The sequence below is a fragment of the Malaclemys terrapin genome, chromosome 11 (assembly GCF_027887155.1).
Source record: "Malaclemys terrapin pileata isolate rMalTer1 chromosome 11, rMalTer1.hap1, whole genome shotgun sequence".
In the NCBI taxonomy this organism is placed as follows: Eukaryota; Metazoa; Chordata; order Testudines; family Emydidae; genus Malaclemys; species Malaclemys terrapin.
In genome coordinates this window covers 3,625,663-3,645,058 of record NC_071515.1, presented here as the reverse complement: position 1 = coordinate 3,645,058, position 19,396 = coordinate 3,625,663, and the positions used below count along the sequence as shown (strand labels likewise).

Here is a 19,396-nt window from a genome sequence, read left to right as displayed (position 1 = left end):
GCTGTTGAATTCACTGAGATAAGGGACCCAGGATTTTATTAAGAGGCTTGGCCTCAATAATGAAGCTGCTGTGAGCGGCATGCTGGATCTGCATATGTAGGGCCCAAACTGTTACCGTGATTCTAAGAACCCAAAGTTCTTGGTAACAGTTATTCTTAGCGAGGCGGTGCAGGCAATAACTCACTGGAGACATGGCCGTCCGACCGATCGATGGCTGGCACAACGGCACAGTACAAGAGCGCTTTCACTCTATTTAGTCGCAAGCACTTCCACACGTCTGCAACAGATTAGTAAAACACCCCCAAAATCAATAATTACTGAAGTCTGGAGCTGGCTTCGAGTAGTGTAAGGACAGCCAGTCGATTGGCCAGTCTTTTGCCTGCCATTGGGGATCCTATCATGTGCCCACCAAGTGCTTCTGCAGAGTCCACCGACCCCATCCTGTCTCTCCTTGTTTGTTTGGCTTAGTGTAACAACAGGTCAATAAAAAAACTTGTTAAACAGTTTCAAAGTTTAAATGAGGTTTCCTCAAACCATTAGTTAGACGTGTTTCTGCAGAGTCCGCATGTCTGGAGGGCCCTGACAAACACATCCCAAAGAGCAGATGTAGATCATCTTCCTGTTTTTCTAAAACACATACCTCAGCAATTTCACCAGAGCTCTTACCAGGAAGGAGAGTGGCTCCCTCCCCTTCCCTCCCCCTCGCCCCCTCCCCGGCTGCTTGCGCAGCTGTGCTAAGGCTGTTGCAGAGGCCTGCTAAAATCTACTGATTTTGCTGCTTTTAGCAATAAGGATGCTAATCAATATTCCAATTATGGGTAGTGCTAGTCCGTCAAGATCTCCCCATACAAAAGGACACGGTTTTGCATGCATCACCCATTTTCCCACTGGCTCCAGCAGAACCTCTGAGAGCCAGTGTTTGCCCCTGGCTTTCACAGACAGGCTGTGCTGGAATAAACCTGCTGCTCCCCCACGCGCTGCTCGGTGCTGGCCGGTCATCTTCATTTGAAAGGGACCCCACCGCATTCAGTAGAGGGGTGTTACTGGGTGCAAGGTCATCGAGAAGTGCAGTCTAAGCCCTTCCCCAGCTCCCACTGCATCATGTACTTTTATTGACTGAAAGAGGCTTGTGAATATGTCTGCCTGTGGCGGGGGGGGGGTGGCTGCAGCAGATCCAGGCTGATCACAGGCCATCCCGCCCACTCGCCGCCTGAACAGGGAGTGTTTGGCAGGGAGCAGGGCCCTGAATCATCCCCACTTTAGATGTGCCCTGGTGTAGGGAGTGGAGATGCTTCTATGACAACGCGCAGTATCAGCTGGTTATGGGACAACAGGCTCCTGTGAGACACTATCGCTCGGGGGAGTTCCCTGTAACCCCCATGTTTCTATTTATGTATAATTGTGATCTTGTATATAAAGCATGCCTTGTAAGACTTCAGGGGAAAGGTTATGAGCTGCTGAAAGTCACTGTTCTATATAAATATGTAGATCATTAGTGCATATGAAGTTGTGAGATTGTGTTGTCAGTAAAACAGGCTGTAAGTTGGGGAATCGACCAGATATTATCTCCCCAGAGACAACAGCAAGAAAAGTAACTAATGTCCGGGCAGGTGTCGGACAACCATCAACAGCCATTGTCCAGTAAGGGAGCTACAAATCAATGACTCACCTGCATAAGGCCATACTAGGGGAATTGCTCAACCTTGCCTGCGGACTCAGCAATGCCCCCCAGACATGCCTGGACTTGTGTTCTCCAAGCACATGGACTGAGGCTTTGGCTACACTGGCTCTGTACAGCCCTGCAACTTGCACTCAGAGAGGTGGAGTACATACGCGCTGGTGGCGCGACTACACTCGTGCTTCACAGCGCTGCCGCGGCCAAGTGTAGTCAAGCCCTAAGGGTATAAAACAGAACCGGGGGCCCCATGCTTGGCCTTTCTCCTTCCCCCACCTACATTGCAACTAGCAACAAGGATACTGAGAACACTGAAGACTCCAACAGAGGAGACTGGCCCAGGTTTCAAGGGTGATACCTATGTACTATGAACTGCAATATCCGGCAGGGTGAGAAAACTGCTTAATCTAGTTATTGCCCAGTCTAACAGGGTTGAGAGTTTAGACTGCGTGCTTGTATGTTCTTTTTTTTTTTGGTAAGCACTCTGACTTTTTGCCTATCACTTAAAATCTCTCTTTTATAGTCAATAAACTTGTTTTACTGTTTATCTTTAGCAGTGAGTTTGCCTGAAGTGGTTGGTAAATCCGTTCAGGTTTACAAAGGCTGGTGTCTAGCCACTCTCCATTGATGAAGTGGTGAACCAATTAATAAACTTGCACTGCTCGTCTTGAGCAGTGCAAGATGGTATATTCCTGAGGTACAAGGCTGGGAGCTGGGGCAGTTTGGTTGGTGCCTTTCTCTGTGTGATCCATGAGTGGCTGTGGGAGCATTCATGCAATCTATACTCCTGGGGGAATTCTGCGCCACTGTGCATGCACAGAATTTATGTCCCCTGCCGACTTTCTAACGGGGAAGCAAAGGGAAGCCACAAGAGCGGTCATGTGACCCTCCCCAGCAGTATGTTTTGGGTGCCCAGGGAAGCCGGCAGAGAGGTAAATCACTGTGGGGAGGAGGCGGGACGGGGGAAGATTCGGCTGGTGGCTCCTCCCCTGAGATGGGCTCAGCCGCTTGTCCTGGCTGGGCTGGGGAGGACGGGACTTCCTTTTCTCTTGCACAGCATCCGGGGCCAGGTCAGACTCACCCCCAGATTTCTCGCTGGCTGCAGGACCAGGAAGCTCTGCAAACTCTCCTCCCACCCCCCCACTTCCTGCAGCCATTGCTCCTCAACTGCAGGGGGAGGGATCCCTGTACAGGGAGCTGCTCCCCCATCTGCCCAACCCCTGTGCATCCAAACCCCCTCATCCCCAGACCCTCCTGCTGAGCCTCACCACCCCCCCCGCACTCAGAACCCCCCCGCGATGAGCCCTACTCCTCCTGCACCTGGATCCCCACCCCACTGAACCCCACTTCCCCAGCATCTGGACACCCCCATTAAGCTCCCAACACCCAGATCCTCTGCCGCACTCTATCCCCCCCCCAGACTCTCCCCCTGCTGAGCCCCAACCACCTTCACCTGGACCCTCCTGCAGGGTCCCATTACCATTGCACCCAGACCCCCCAACAAGCCCCTGTGCATCCAGATTCCCCTGCACCCAGAACCTCGCCTGGCCGAGCTCTTGGCTACTATGCTGGAAGCCCTGGCTGGGTGCTGAGGAATTTGGGGTTTGCTGAAGTGCCCGGCCATCAGGGCCCCAGAGCAGACTGGCTTCCAAGGCTCAGCTTGTGCAGTCCTGTCACTAGAGCAGTGAGGCCCAAACTTTTCCTCTGGCCCCCCACCCCCACCCCCAGTAATAGAATGTGTCTGTGCCCCCACCCCGGGCCTGGAGGGGAGTGATGGTGGCATGGAGGCGCCGAGCTTGTCTGTTTCCTGCTCCCACTGGTTTGCTGTGTCTTGCAGGTGACCAACGAGATCACTCCCGTCCTGTCCTACTCCTACATGGCCGTGCTGGTGCCCATCTTCCTGCTGACGGATTACCTGCGCTACAAGCCGGTGCTGGTGCTGCAAAGCCTGAGCCACATCTCCATTTGGCTCCTGCTGATCTTCGGCACCAGTATCCTGGCCATGCAGTTCATGGAGTTCTTCTACGGCATCACCATGGCGGCCCGCGTGGCCTACTCCTCCTACATCTTCTCCCTGGTCACCCCCTCGCACTACCAGCGCATGGCCGGCTACTCCCGCTCTGCCGTGCTGATGGGAGTCTTCACCAGCTCGGTGCTGGGGCAGCTCTGCGTCACCGTGGGCGGGGTGCCCTTCATGACGCTCAACTATGTCTCGCTGGGGTTCATGCTCTTTGGGCTCCTCCTGACGCTCTTCCTGGAGCAGCCCAAGCGAAGCCTCTTCTTCAACCAGAGTGGTGGCCCCCCCCCCTCTGAGCTGGACAGGATGCACCCAGTCGGGGACAAGCCAGTGCCCCCCGCACCCTCCCACTGGCGCAGCTCGGCCCTCTTCCGTATGCTGAGGGAGCTCTGCATTATCGCCAAGCTACCCCAGCTGCGGCTCTGGTCCCTCTGGTGGATCTTCAACTCTGCCGGCTACTATCTCATGCTCTATTACGTGCAGCTCCTGTGGAATGAGATTTACCCTACCACGGACAACCGCAAGGTCTACAACGGCGGGGTGGACGCCGCCTCAACACTGCTCGGTACACGGCCCTGTCTGCCTCCGGGGGTCCCCCCTCGCTCCCCTGCGCTGCGTGGTGTCCAAAGGGGTCTCCGTGGGCTTGTGTAGCGCTACCCAGCAGGAAGAGAGAGGGAAGGGCTCTGGAGGCCAAGGGGATTACGAGGCATGAGCCAGAGGGAAGGGCTCTGGAGGCCAAGGGGATTACGAGGCATGAGCCCCACACTTGGCATGTCCTGAGCCAGGCACTAATTCCCCAGGAATGCGCCGCATGTGACCTTGCTGGGCTTTTCTGAAACAAAAGCTGCTCCGCACAGGGGATTAGCTCCCAGCTGGATGCGAGTCGTGGTTCACAAAGCCGCTGCAATGCGTGGCCCAGCACAGCGCGTTTCTGCACAAGGCAGGCCCCTGCTGGAATGGGAGCGGGCAGGGTCTAGGAGTCCCAGCTGGGCAAAGCTGCACTAGTTTAACTGCACCGGGAGTGTCAGATGGCCTAGCGAATGAGATGCCAACCCGTGTGGGTGCTCCGATTTGGGTTTAAGTTCATTGACATAAACTAGACCCCAAATTTAACCCCAAATCAGTGTCCACCCAAGGGGTTTGCCGTCTCCCCTGTTGTTCCACGGGTGCAGCTTTCCCATGTAGCCACGGGCTGGGTGCAGGAGCACGCAGAGCATCTGCCTGCACTGGGCCTGTCCCCAGACTGGAGAGCTTAGCCTCCATTTTCATGAGCACTGAACTCACTGTTGGATTTTGCAGCACGGAAGCTGTCTGACCTGTTGCACTCAGCCGATGAATGCATGGCTTAGCAGCCCGGAGTGAGCGGGGAAGGGGGGCATGCCCTGAGTCACTCTCACAGCTCCAGCTGTAGCCAGAGCTCTGGGGCTGTATCACAGTTGGTTCTGGAGGGTGCAGAGGTAAAGCTGGACCTGTGCACGCAACAGCAGGTTGGGAAAGCACTTAGCCAGGGAGCGTCCCTAGCCACTGCCCGTCCTCCCAGGGACTCTCGGAGTTAAAACTCCTGGGCTTGCAATAGCTCACACCTGTTACCCACATGATACTTGGGCCATGCACCCCTTAGGACCCATCTGGACGCTGCAGGGGGCTGAGGTGGCTGTGTGGTGCTCCCGAGGGGTGCCCCGGGTTGTGAGAGACCTCACCACCACCTGCCCTGAGCAGGAAGCAGTCTTGTCTGTGCCTGTATAGCTCTGCTCCCTGAAACCTCCAGCCCGTGGCCACAGACAAGCACTGACTCCCAGGTCTCTGCACACTCACCCCCTCTGTTGTGGCTAGTGACAGACACACAGCAAGCCCTGAGTCCTCAGTGCGCTCCCTGCAGCATGCAGCCCGTCACTGCCACGCTCAGAAATGACCAGGTGAGCTGTCCCCGAAGAGACAGTGTGCGCACAGCTTGACTGGCACAGCTCAGGGTCAGGCCTTCAGAACAACCAGCACAGATCTAGTCACAGTGACAACACACGCAAGTTTATTTACGAAGATTAAGCTTTAAGAGCAATGGTAATAAGAACACCAGGTTATGTGTAAAACAAAGGGGATAACACGCGTCTTAGAGTCTAAACTTCACTCTGTCAGGCTAAACTCCTTGTCTACAGCGACTTCTCACCCCGAGCAACCGCCCCGCAGCACGATCCCACATGTCCCGCTAGTATCCTCAGTGATGGATGAGCCAGGGGTCCTTTTCCCTCCCTCTTGACAGGCCAGTAACCCTTGGAGATGCCCCTTCTGAAGTGCAGCCCCTCATAAAGCTCTTCTCCACCCTTGCTTGTCCTCGGGTGAGCTCCCCCTTGCTTTCACGTCAGCCTGCTTTTCCTGTAGATGTCACATGGCAATGGGGCTTGCATTGTTGCTGTCCATCAGGGACAGGGACTAGCCATGCTTGTGTCTGGCAGAAGCCCGGGTTGGCCACTTGGCCTTGGTACAGACTTTAATACATGATTCAGCACATATACACGCTTCCTTTACTAGTGTCAGTGCATGCATTTCACAATGGCATTAGCGAGCAGTGTGTCAGCACTTTCATTTGAGCCCTCACAACGTGCTTTTCGGATCAGTCCTAGAAGAGCAGTGTGTTGGGTGCAGTGAGTTTGTCAGGCCTGGAGGAGTTGCTGGCAGAGAAGTGACTCCTCCGCCATTTTGCATTGAGGGGGTCGTAGGCTGGCTGAAGGGAGGTAACAGAGAGCGGAGATGGCTGCATGGCAGGCAACAGGTGCCTCAGCACAGCCCCCAGACTCCCCGCAGCTCCACGCTCACAGCAGTGCTGGTGCCTGCCAAGGGAGTGTGTCCCACAGGAAAGGCAGAGCTGGGAGGTCAGTGCCACGGCAGAGTGACCGTGAATGCCCTGGGACTGGTGCTCATTCGCTGGGGCAGACGGGGCTGTGAGTGGTGAGCTTACAGAGGCCCAGCTGCACTCATCTGTTCCTTGCATGCTGCCATCTCCGTGTGGCCCTGGCTTACGTCCTGTCACCACTGCACCAAGTGCAGCCAGGCAGGCTCCTGCCGCGGGCACGGGCCCTACCCTGCGGGCAGCCTTTAGTCACTGAGGCCTTGTCTCCCCAGGTGCCATCACTGCCTTCGCTGCGGGCTATGTGAAGATCCGCTGGGCGCGGTGGTCGGAACTGGTGATTGGCGGCGTGACGGCATTCCAGGCGGGGCTGCTCTTGCTGATGAGCACCACCAGCAACATCTGGCTCTGCTACGGGGCCTACATCCTGTTCAGGGGCTCCTACCAGTTCCTGGTCCCCATAGCCATGTGAGTTGGGGTGTCTCGCTCTGCTGGGTCCCCCACGAGTAACACGGACACAGCTGGACGCCGGGGCAGCCACTCCCCCAGCGGGTGAGCTGGTATCGGAGGGCAGGGAACGTGTGCTGCAGTGAAGGATTGGCGACTGGCCCTGAGCTGCGCCTGGGGGCTGGGCTCCCCCTCCACCAAGGAGACAGGGCCCATGCAGCCGGGGCTTTCCAGTGGGGCACCTCAGCCCACACCCAGAGAGGCCTGCTGGCCCTTGCTCTCCACGTTGGCGCAGTGCCTAGTGGGGCTGGGTGGCATGGGGTTTGTGTGAGTTGTAGGTGGGACCGTTTCCAGTGATGTACATCCCAACCCCCTGGCCCTTGACTGGTGCAGGTCACTGCTGTGCTTGCATGGCACCTGCCTTCTCCAGCCCCTTACGGGTGTGGGCACAGCAGCACCACTCCCTTCAGCCCAAAGCACACTGGAACTGGAGCCTGCAGCACTCCCTCAGCACAGCCTCTAGGGCTTAGATGGGCCCAAATTGCCCTGGTGTGGAGTGGGCAGGTCTGCCGCCCCGAAGGCTGAAGCGGCAGAGGGAAGCCCACTGGTGACACTGGGCCACGGGCACTGCACATTCAGACGCAGTGCTGGCCTCTGCCAGCCTAAGGCAGGAGGTGGGCATGCTAGGAACTGTGTGTGGCGTATTTCCTCAGGGCCTGGGGGTGGGATTTGGGGAGGTGCTGAGTGAGCGCATCCTCTCAGACTCAGGGCCCCTTGAGGGCTCCTGTAACCAGGCGTTTGGTAACTCCCACCCTGTGCCTCTCATAGAGATCCCAATGGATCGCACAGACCCTAGCCAGGAACTCCTACCCCTGCTCTATAAACCACAGCTCGGCCGTGACAGCTGGGAGAACAGCCAGCCGGCAAGACAGCTTGCAGGTTCAGGCAGGGTCAGGGCGATAGTGACACTGACCGAGGAGTTGGCTGTACGTTTGCTGTCAGACAGACGCAGACGCTGAGTGACTGCTTTCTTCTCGCTTTGACGGCAGTTTCCAGATTGCCACCTCCCTCTCCAAAGAGCTCTGTGCCCTGGTGTTTGGCGTGAACACCTTCTTTGCCACCGTCCTGAAGACCATCATCACCATGATCATATCAGACAAGCGGGGCCTGGGCCTTTCCGTGCATCCGCAGGTAAGGGGCCTGCGCAGCTTCCCCTGGGCTGCCAGTGGGGAGCCACTCAGGAGGCCGAGTGGGTCGGATTGGCCCAGGCCGAGAAACCTATGGCAGGGCTGTTTGGTGGTTGGGCAGGGTAAGGGAAACTGCCCACAGCCATGAAAGTAGCCGCTGGGCGGGCAGGGCAGGGCAGGGGTGTGACTAGTGGTCTGTATTGCTGGCCTGGTTTGCCATCTGGCTCTGCCCTGGCTGGTTATTGTGCCCGCCCTAGACCCATATCATGTTGAAACCCCTTTTGCACTAGAGCTGGCCCCTGCCAGATGGCACTGCAGGCCAAATTAGCTCATGACGTTAGCCCGGCTTCCTCCCTGCCCCTTCCCCATTGTTAGGGAAGCGCCTGCTACAAGCTCAGCTGCAAACAGCCCCTCCCCCCCCCCCCCCCGAGTGTGCATTCAGGGCTGACGTACGCACAGCGGCATTCGGGGAGTGGTTGAGCCCTAGAGCCCCAGCAAAGCCCTTGAAACTGCCTCGAACCCAGTGTGCAGCGGGACCAGCCCTGGCTGGCTTGGACGGGGAGCGGCTCACGCTTTGCCCGTGGAGCCAGGTCTGTGCCTCTCTGCTGCTCACTTTCCCAAATGGGAGCTGAGCCCGAAGGCTGCCAAGTTCCCCAAGCCCTGGGAAATGAACACGTGCTTAGGAGCAACTCACTGGGGAAATGGCTGATGGGCAAATATAGCACCCTGCCTAGTAGGGGGCTGTTGGGAGCTGGACAGGGGCAAAGTTAAGGTTGTTTGGGCCAATTTAACGGTGTCCCTGTCATAGAGCCATCTGGAGCACCCTCTTGTGACAGGCCATGGCATGACTAGTGTGCCTGCCTCAGTTTCCCTCTCAGGTAACACAAGGACTCTACACTAGGCTGTCTTGCCTTGGTAGTACCCCTCCTTGGGGCTGGTTTGTTACAAAACCTTGTGCACATTTTCCAAAACATAACTCCCCAAACGGTCTAGTTATCAGTCCCGTGTACGTAGTCCTTAAAATCCCATGACATGACACCCCCACATTCACACGCCAGCATCTTCTGCCGCACCTGGGCTCCTCTTGTGTCCTTCAGCTGGAGTGCAACTCTGCTCTTCCCAGCAGGCCCCAAAGCCTTGGCGGTCAAAGATGGGGGTTGCACTCTAGCTTCTCATCCTTGCCAGGAAAGCATCCCTCACTGCCCTCAGCCCACTCCCTGCTCCCCTGGGTCCAGCCTTCAGCGTGGGGACAGGGCCAGCCTTAGGGAAAATGGTGCCCTGGGTGAAATTGTATATTGGTGCCCCGGCCTCGGCTGCCTCCCCTGGCCCCCACATTCCCCCATTGCCCCTGGCTCCCTTCCGCTCCTCCAAGCCCCAATGCAGCTGTGCCCCCCCCATCACACAGCAGTTATCAGGGAGCTTTGTGGCTACCTGCTGCTGGGTACAGAAAGTGCAAGGGGGGCGGGGGGTCAGCCCTGTCCCCAGCTGCCATTAACCCTTTGGTGCCAGCCAGCAAGGCAGGGCAGTGCTGGCTGACTGAGGGGGGGTAGGCTGTAGGTTTAACCTGGGCTCTGGTGTCGTGTGCTCTCTCTCCCCTTCAGTTCTATGTGTACTTCGCCTACTTCACACTGCTGGCAGTGGTGTACCTGGGGGCAGCAGTGTACGTGGCCGTGACGCACCGCCGGCGCAAGGTGCCGCAGGAACCGGTGTTTGCCAAGGAGCTCGGAAGCCCTGCTGAGGAGGCACCAGGGAAGGAGAGGAGCTTGGAGCCGGGCAGTGTGCACATCTGAGTGCATCTGGGAGAGGAGACCCGAGGGAGTGGCCTGTGTGCCCACCCTAGCCCATCACAGTCCCAGGGAATGGCTGGCCACGGTCCTCTCACCTTCCTCACAGTGTCAATGTGCACCTGAGAAAGCAAGGAGCGCAGGCCCGGGTGAGGCTGCAGTCCTATCCTAGCTTGTAGGGGCCACCAATCCCCAGGGCTGTGCGCACCCTTGGTCCCCAGACTGCTACTGCTGGCAGAGCTGCCACTCCCGCCCGCTCCCATCACAGCCTCAGTGCCGGCAGAAGCCGCACCATGCAAACCCCAGTGTTAAGAACGGCCTTTGAGGACAGAATGGTGCAAACCCAGAGATCCCATCCCAGCGCCAGGCCTGGCCCCAGGGCTGCTGCTTTGAGTGACACGGCTCCATTACTGACGCGGTTCCTGGGCTGGGTTTTCCCAATAGACACTTGCGTGCGCACACACTCATTCGGGGTGACCTGTGCCCGGCGTACCAAACTCACCTTAGGCTCCTCCCAGAACATGAGGAAGGGACTACACCCGAGATGTTGCTAAGACAAGCCCTTGAGGCTCTTTTCTTCGCTTCTGGTGTCAGCCCTCACGGGTCCTGTGCTCCAGCTTTGCTCCACCCAGACTAGACGTGTGCTCTTCGTAGTGAACGCTGAGTGTCCCGTGTAATCACCTGACTTCAGGCCCTGGGGCTTGGAGCACTTCACCCGATGCGTCCCCCCACCAATGCACTGCTTCAGCAACTGTGCAGCCACTGCTCCCCTGGGCCTCTCTGCACAAAGCATCTGACCCTCTGGCGTTGATTCTACGGCCGCACCAGGAGGGCCAGCCGGGCCCTCCCCACACATGGCTCCGTAGCTTTACAGCATGGCCCGCAGAGCAGCCTTGCCCTGTACAACGGGGCTGGAAAGTCTTTGCACTAACCCGGGGCCTTGTGGCATAACTGGCCCATACTGCATACGGCCAGGGAGGTTCGACCCAAGTGGGGCCGTGGTTGGCTCGCCTTGCCCAAGGTGGGGGCTGGGCTGAGAGGGGCAGGTGAGCTGTGCCCTCCTGCCTGGCACACATCAGCTGACTAACAGATTGTGGCGGGGGGAAGGCGGCTGTAAGTGCGGGGAGGCATCTGGCAGCCGTTTCCAGCCCAGCACGGAGCTGGGGGGGGCCCATTACTGCCCTCAGCCGCTGTGCTCCTCTTGGGTCTGCAGCCTGCACCGTGGTGCAGCGGTGGCCACTGGGGCCACAACCCTTGTGTGCTGGAGAGTGGCACACAGCAGCCTGTGCCCTGGTGGGCAGTGCTGCTGCTCACACCCACGTGCTGCCCTCTGTGCACATGGCCAGGAGCAGATACCCCGCTGTGACAATCTGCTGGGGCGCCCCGCCTTGTGCGTGATAGCGTTACCCTTCCCCTCCCCCCCAGCCTCAGCCAGGGAGCGTTTTAATCCTGCTAAGCTGCGTTCCAGCTCCCGGCCATGCCAGCAAACGCCGCAGGGCTCTGCCAATCTAAACCGTGCCTTAAACTGTGAACCCCCCAACTCCCGAATTCCCCAGCAACATCTCCCAGCCCCCTAACCACACATGCTCACACGGTAGTAAGGGTTTTTTGTTGCTTTAAAGAGCCAATCCACAGCCTGCTAGCTTCAGAGGGGCGGCTGTCCCCACCCTTCCATTAGTGCACCCCCTTGGCTCATCCTGAATGTAAACCACGTTTAGTAACAAACTGTCCCAGGGCTAAGTGCTACCATGTGTCGAATAAAGCTAGACGAGGTTACACGCAAACAAAAGTAAAACGACGCTGCGCCGCCTGAAACCTGATTGACCAATGAGACTTTGCAAGAGGCAGGTCCAGCATGGCTGGCCAGGCTCCCAGCCAGGATCTGCACAGAGGGCAAAATGCTTGGGCCCAACACGGCAGGCTGGGGATGGCGCCCAAAGGTCAGTGACCCTGTGCCAAGAGGCTGCCAGGTTCCTGTTGATTTGTATGTAACACTTCCAGTCCCTAATGCTCCATTTACACAACACAGGGTTGCCTTCCCGCCTGCCTGGGAGAACAACCCCTTTCACCCTGTGTTTGGTCTGACTGACACATACGAACAATGAGTAGCCAGGGCCTCGGCCAGGGTTACTACAGACATTACACTGCCCTTACTCACCAGTGTGCCACAGGCATTCAGAAGAGAGACACGGGAATGTACAATCAGTCAATTCACTTCTGGGTCAGACCCTGGGCTGGATGCCCAGTGAACCACTGAAATGTAGTGTTTGCAGAGTAGCCCTAGAGGCTGGCTCCCTATCGCCTGCTGTGGGTAGATGCCATGCTGGCTGGGTCCCTTAGTGGCAACTGCCCCTGCATTGGTCCTTCCTGCTGCCGGGCTGGTCAGATAAGCCCATGCCCAGGGCAGGCCTGACGAGCACAGCAAATCACTAGGCCTCTCTGTCATACCCGCCCACCTCATGTCACTGGGCCCAGGCACTGCTGAGCCCCTGGGCTGGTGTGGCCAGCAGCCCCCACTCAGGCCTGGCGCAGCGCAGGACAGTGCCCTAGCAGGGGGGCTTTGAGGGCCTCAGCTCTGTTGCTTCGCTGGTCCTGTGTAAAGTGTAGCCTGGGTGCAGGGCTAGGCTCCATGTCCCACCCTCCCCCACACCCGTGATGGGATGCTGGCTGACAAGGCCCTGCCTGGCTCCCGCCCCTATCCCCAGTGTGCATTGCTGGCCACACTGGAGAGGGCAGCTGGCAGCAGCCCTTTTCTCCTCCAAGTGCCTGGTACCAGCTGAACTCTGAGCCAGCTGCCAGCAGGCAAGGGACCTGGGGGCCGGACATAGGGCATCCCAGGAGCCTGCTTGCAGCCTGGACTCTACCCCGGCCCCCCAACAGAGCCCCTGCACACCATCTTGCCTGGCTCGGTCAGCGCAGGCCCCATGTGCGATTGCTCCAGCCCCAGGGCACCATCAGTCCCAGTACACAGGGGCAGGCTCGGGGGGTCACCCCAATGAAAAAGGAATCAACTCCCTGCTCATCTAGTCCCCCCCCCACCGCCAAAAGGAGGCCCTTTCCTCAGAACAGCTCCAGCCCTGTTCTCTGCCCACCACCTCCTGCTCCCTCCCAGCGGCACATTCACCCAGCCAGCTGGGCCCCAGCCCCCGTGGCTAGGAGGCACCAGGCACTGCCAGGATCCATCACCCTCTTTGGGGTTTCAGGGCCTGCCTTTAGCTCCCAGGTGTTCAGCTAGTCACTTTCCTAACCCAGGCTGGACAATTGCTGCAGCCTGTTGTGTGAGGCTGTGCGGCACCACGGCACTGGGGGCTCAGGGCTCCATCTGGCACCGCAGCACTAGGGACATGGGGGCTCTGTCCAGCACTGCAATGCTAAGGATGCAGCGGCGTGGGGCTCTGTCCAGTACCGCAGTGCTAGGGGCATCTGACCCACAGCCCAGGGGCCTGGGGCTCCATCCGGCACCGTGCTACCTGTGCCTGGCACCCAAAAGGGGAAGCAGCGAGCTGGTGCGGGGCTGGATTTCACACCAACACTGATTGTGCTAGGCCTGTGCTCGGTAGTTAGTGACACTTCACCTTCCCCTGGGGGGCGCCACAGCTGGGGCTGGGGCCTCACTGCCACCCCTTGGGTAACTTGTTTCTCTCAGCCTGTGACCATGGAGCTGGGGAATGCACAGCAGATCGGGGCAGCGACACCAATGCTACGTGGATGCTGGGCTCTTCCCCCAGCCAGCGTTCCACCTGCACTGCACAGCCCCGGGGGTTCAGCTACCCAGGCATTCACACGGCACAAGAAACGCCAAGACGGACAGCTGCTAGTCCCGGCTGGGCTGGGGAGGGACGGGACTTTCTCTCCCTCTGCATGGGCAGGGTCAGCTGCAGGAAGCTCCACAACTGCTCTGACTCCACAGCCCACCCTCACTTCTGCACTGCCTTCAGAGCTGGGCTCCCAGCCAGCTAGGTCCCAGCCCCGAGAGTGGCCGCTGCAGGGGAAGAGGAAATCCCTCCCCAGCCCAGCCAGCCGCTGGAGTCCGGCATGTGATAGGAGCCCCACTCCCCTAAACAGCCAGATTTCATGGCCTGTGATGTGTTTTTCACAGGCGTGAACTTGGTAGGGCCCTAATGGTGACAGATTGTGGAAGGGATAGTAAATCTCCTGTCTCAGCGTGTCAGCCAGACTCCAACAGAAACCAGAATGAGACACTGCACAAGATCTGCTCCATGCAGGTGTTCCTCTGACCTTCCGCTTGGAGGAAGCCACAGTTCAGCTGTCTGCGTTTCTTAAGGGCTAGCTCCGTGCATTCACACCCGTACATCTCTCTTCACAGCCAAATGACTTGACTGGGAGTACAAGAGGAGACTTTCCTTTATTCAGTGCCTTTAGAAAACGGTTTAAAGAACACAACTGACAAAAACACAAAAATCCACAGGCTTTAAATTGCATTAATTACACAAATACAGTAGACAAGAAGAAACAGGAATTGTGTGACTTGCACAGCCTTTATGGTAATTTCAGTACAATAAGAAGCTAGTTAAAAATGTAGCACCTCATTTTCAAAACTGATTGAAAAATCCTTTCAACATTAGTGCTTCCCAAGTATGGTACACGAGGAGCATAGAAGTGTGTGGAAGGCTTCTGGCTTTGAGGCGGGACGTTCTCCTGGAGCTGATGCTCAGCTGCAGTATGGGACCTTAAATCCCACACCCAGGCGTTCTCCTAACATTCAAACTTGCCTGTCATGGGCTGGGCTCCCTCTGGAAGTCAGGTTTTATGGCAGCAAAGAAGCGTCTCCACCCCATAATGCTCATGGAGGTCACAAAACCTCCTGGCCCTGACACCCAGTATTGCTAGAACAGGTACTTTTTAATCTGCCCTCTGGTACTCAAGGAAATGCCCCTTCCCCCCACCCCCAAGCAAAGGAGAGGACATTCATTCCCCTCATCAGCGCATGCATTGCTCTCCTTTGTCCCTAACCAGAGTAAGGCACATGTTGGCCAGGGTTTGGTGTGGATGGCTGGGCTAGCCAGGGGAGGTGTGGGGAGGGCACCCCCCCTCAGCTAGCCAGTGTCCTGCAATGGGGAAGGCACTGCACAGAACCGTTGGGGCGGGGATTTGGCCTCCATTTGACTTTCCTCTTATAACTAACCCGTTTGGTTCTTCCAACAAGGAAATGACTCTGCTTTCAAAGGACAGCCCCCCCTCGCCCGGCAGCTCCTGAAGTACTCCCCCAACAGCTTACCCATGCCATGGGGGGAACCCACTTCTCACCACCCACTGTGGGAAGCAGGGCTCCACCAGCAGGAACCCCACTGCCAGCTGAGAGGCACCTGAGGCTGGGGGCCTGGTCCCACTCCAGCTCCCATGGAGCAGATGGAGGAAGGGAGGCGAAGCCAGGGGCTATCAGACCAAGCTGAGGGGGAAGCCAACCTGCAGACAGGGACTCAGCTAGAGACTCAGGGCCTTTCACCCAGCTGAGCCCCTGCAGGGTGCACAGACAGCGACAGACAGCAAGCTCTGGGACGTCACAGACCGAGCAGTAGAGCGGAGCTGGGGCCGTCACCCACCCCACAGCACAAGGACTGGCCGTGCAGCCAGCTCTCCCGCTGGGCCTCCCCGTCTCAGCAAAGAGCATCTCATGCTCCGGCACCCCGCCTGGGGACCACGGGGCCCTCCCTGTGATGACTGTCCTAGCAAGGGGGAAAACAGGGAACCAAGGAGAGTTCACCCAAGCATACAACTAACCTGGTTAAATATGAGGGGGATTAAAAGAGAAAGACCCACTGCGTGTACACCGGAGACGAGGAGATGGCCAGTACAGCCAGCCGGCTCAGCCCTCCAGATGCCGGCCAGCACCGGGCTGGCGTTTCAAACTAACTCAACACTCTTTGGCTTTTCATCTGCTTCTCTGGGAATGGCTGTGTGAAGGGGGAAGCGGCTGCCCCGTTGGGGTCCCTCCTCTCTGTGCGCCGAGGCGCGGGCGGGGGCAGGTCACTTTTTGGAAGAGGTCATGAAGCTGTTCTCAATACACAGGACGATGAAGGTGTTCTGGCAGCTGCTCACCTTCTGCTCCAGGAGCTTGCCCGAGGCCAGCGAGGAGGCTTGGCCCGTCACCACGCCATCGTCCGTCCTCCATGTCTCGCAGTAGCTCTCTGTGAGCCGGTGGCCCTTGGCGTCAGAGCCGTGCCAGACATTCTTCTGAGGCCTGCAACACAAGGCAACAACTCACTGCCAAGCCCATGGGCACGAGCAACGGCTGGAGTGGCACGGTTTGCCAAGAGACCCCCCCCAACCAACCCCTGGCCTCCTGTAAGGGGTCGGACTCACCCCTGTGGCGCCTCCTGTTGGTCATCTGGGGAATCAGCTCAATCCAGCCTCTGGAGCGCCCTCTGCAGGCCGGTGATCCACCCTGTCCTCTGCTGGCTCCCATGTCCCTCCCAGGACCCCAGTGCCCCTTGCTCTGGGTGCTGCCCCCTGGCAGTACCCCACACGCTAGGTCTCCCCTCCCAGGGGAACCCCTACCCACTAACCCCACCTCACCTCAGGATAAGGCTACTGCCAGTCACCATCTAGCCCCACACCCGGGGCAGACTGCAGTATCAGCCACTCATCACTGGCAGGGTTGGGTTTGGACCCGCTGCCTTGGCCTACCTCCGGGCTGCCCTCTGCAACCCCCAGTACCCCTTGGCCCAATACTAGGCCGCAGCCTGAGGCTTTCCAAGCTGGAGCTCCCCAGCTCCTCGCCTTTTCCCAGCCCAGCTCCACTCAGGTACTCTGTCTTAGCTCCCTGCAGCCAGGCCCGTCTCTCTCTGAAGGGAGAGAGAGAGAGAGACTGTCTGAGCTCCTGGCTCCCCAGCCTTTATAGGGCCAGCTGAGTCTGTTTGGGGCGTGGCCCCAGCTGCAGCCACTTCCCCTAATCAGCTCAGCCTTCCCTGCCCCAGCCGTCTCCCAGGGCTGTTTCAGGCCCTTTGAGGCCGGAGCGGGTGTCCACCCCGCTACACCTCCCTTGCAGGAGCAGCAGGCTAGGCCGGCACTACCAGTGCTCCCTCCCTGCAGCTTCCTGGGTGGCAATGAAACAAAACCCCATGATGACCACGACTGTGTGGAGGGGGGACGGGATCAAACCTGCCCTGGGGAGGGAGGCTGGAAAACCAGAGTTCCAGAGCAGCCCAGCACGGAGACCCCCTGCTCAGCGTGCGTCACTCGTTCGCATGGAGCCCCCACCACATCCAACCCCCCAGGACAGCGACCTGGCAAATCCCTCCATTCCCACAAACAAAGCCAAGCTAGGCCCTGAGGAATGCGGCCCGGTGAGCTCCCTCAGCCTGGCAGTTCTCCCACAGAGGGGAGCCTGGCTGGACAAGGCCGTGCTAGCCAGGCAGGAAGGCTGGCCCTGAGTTCACGTGGCCCTGTTTGAGCCAGGAAGACTGAGGCACTAGCAAGAGAACTCACAACACCCAGACCAAGGAGATCCGCTCCCTCACTCTTCCTTGCCCCTGTTACCGGTTGCTGCTGGTTACACAAAGGTTCTGCCCCCCTGCCCAGCTTGGTGACTGTGGGCACCACGCAGGAATCATCTGCCCCGGATAGCTATCACGGCTCTGCTTCCCCGCATGCAGGGCAGATCCGGGGAGCAACATGCAGTCCAAGCCTGTGGGAACTGGGCCCAGAACCACCTAGCACACAGGCTAAGTGCAGTACCTGACACTGCACTTAGCCAGGAGGTGGCCTTGTGCCCAGCACCTGCCCTGGGAGGCTAACAAGCCATTCTCACATGCACTGTTCCTACAGCAAACAGATCATTCCTGGCAGAGCCAGCAGCTTCTCGCCATGGCATTTACTTGCCTCACGTGATGCTGGCTGGGAATCATGAAACCCCGTCCCCTTCAATGCCAGCCCGAAAGGGCCCCCCGTGCCATGGGGACCCAGCAGCTGCTCAGCAATGGGTCACTCCCTGCAGCGGCAGGAGGCAGCGGTTCTGGGACACCTACCACGCAGAGTCTCTCAGGACATCTCTTCCGTCAAACGAGAGGATGCGAACACCAGCTCGGAACTGAGCCTCTGTGCCCGAGAACAGCGCCTCCCAGTTGTTAAACAGCACTTCATCCTTTGGGAGGAAAAACTAGTCACAGCACTGCAGCAATAGTGTCTGCCGGGAAAGCGCATGCGACAAGCCAACCAGAGCCCCGCTCCCCGCGAGGGATGCGTGGGAGCCCAGCCTCTCCGGCACTCAGCAGAGATGTCCGTCAGGAAGCGGGGCTGCCCATGGGCTGCACGAGGCTCCCATGCTTCCTGAGAGGTGCTAAGCGCCCCAATCCCCATCTACCATTGTGGGCGCTCGGCGCCGCTTGTCGGATCAGGCCCTGCGCCCCAGGTGACGGGTGCACCAAGCGCTGACGGTGGGCTTGCTGCACTGAGCACGGCAGCACTCGCGTCTGCAGCATGGGTCGCTTGCACACTGGCCTGTGCTTGTGGAGGTCTGGGCTCCAATCCTGACTGGGGCACATATGCAGTGGGGCTGGCACTCCCACACATGCGCTGCCTGCACCAAACTGCCCCAGGGCTCAGCAGCATTGCAGGCCCCCAGCAGTGGGGGCAGAGCTGGAGAACAGAAGTGCTGTCCACCTTTGCCAGAGGCCCGTGCTCCAGCCAGCCTTTCCGAGTGCTAACAGGCTGTGTATGCTCCCACTGCGTACCTGGAGGTTGACGATGGGCACTCCGCTCCGGTCGGCCCTGCGCACAATGCTGTACAGGTCTTGCAGCCGGGAGGACAGGAAGGCTCGGAACGTGCCCGTCAGCCCGACTGCCCGGGCCTGCTGGAAGCACTGGAAGTCAGCTCCACGGATGCCACGCATGCTGCCGCTCAGCGGGGCATTCAGCGCCACCAGGTGGAGCTGGAACGAGAAGACAAACAGGACCCGACGTGCTGTGGCCAGTGGCCATCGGTATCTTGCCCTCACCCACAGAGCCGCTGCCCCCACCCACCAGTCGTGTCCTCCCAGCGCCATGCAGAGACTGCCGCAGATGGGGAGCAGGCAACAGCGCCTGCTCCAGGGACAGCTCCTCCAGAGGTCACCTCCTCCAGTGCTACCAGCAGCATCTGTGCAGCCTGCTCCCACGGATATCCTTGGTGTGCCCAGCCAGGAATGGCGGCACCCCCAGAACCAGCCCAGTGCTGTAGCGTCCCTGCCCCTCCCTGCGCTCTCCTGCCAGCCAACGTGCTATCTGCCTGACAGGGATCACGGCTGGCAGGCTCCGAGCAGCCATTTGGCCTCGGGGCAGGGCTGGCAGGCTGGGCACAGTGCTGGAAGAAGGGGTGCGGGTGGGGATTAGCGGCATGGTAGAACTGAGCATGACCCTTGGCTTTAGCGCGTGCTCTCAGCCTGAGTGCATGTGACTGCACACCCCAGGGGGCCGTTTCCTCTCTCTCTTCCCAGGGACACCCCA

The 19,396-nt window shown here is 58.8% G+C and overlaps 2 protein-coding genes across 6 annotated transcripts in view; one reads left to right on the top strand and one right to left on the bottom strand.

The window, feature by feature from the left end:
- SLC19A1 (solute carrier family 19 member 1) overlaps positions 1–10,192 on the top strand; it is a 33,678-nt gene extending 23,486 nt beyond the window's left edge. For both annotated transcript variants that reach the window (XM_054044558.1, XM_054044556.1), the window contains exons 3-6: positions 3,513–4,257; positions 6,810–7,002; positions 8,031–8,172; positions 9,770–10,192. In XM_054044558.1, the coding sequence (XP_053900533.1) occupies positions 3,513–4,257; positions 6,810–7,002; positions 8,031–8,172; positions 9,770–9,958 (1,269 nt within the window). In that variant the 3' untranslated portion in view covers positions 9,959–10,192. The remainder of the gene's footprint in view (positions 1–3,512; positions 4,258–6,809; positions 7,003–8,030; positions 8,173–9,769) is intronic.
- A 4,107-nt stretch (positions 10,193–14,299) lies between these two features.
- The window catches only part of COL18A1 (collagen type XVIII alpha 1 chain), a 251,422-nt gene continuing 246,325 nt past the window's right edge, over positions 14,300–19,396 (bottom strand). For all 4 annotated transcript variants that reach the window (XM_054044705.1, XM_054044702.1, XM_054044703.1 and 1 more), the window contains 3 exons: positions 18,646–18,843; positions 17,941–18,056; positions 14,300–16,154 (listed from right to left, as the gene is read on the bottom strand). In XM_054044705.1, the coding sequence (XP_053900680.1) occupies positions 15,941–16,154; positions 17,941–18,056; positions 18,646–18,843 (528 nt within the window). In that variant the 3' untranslated portion in view covers positions 14,300–15,940. The remainder of the gene's footprint in view (positions 16,155–17,940; positions 18,057–18,645; positions 18,844–19,396) is intronic.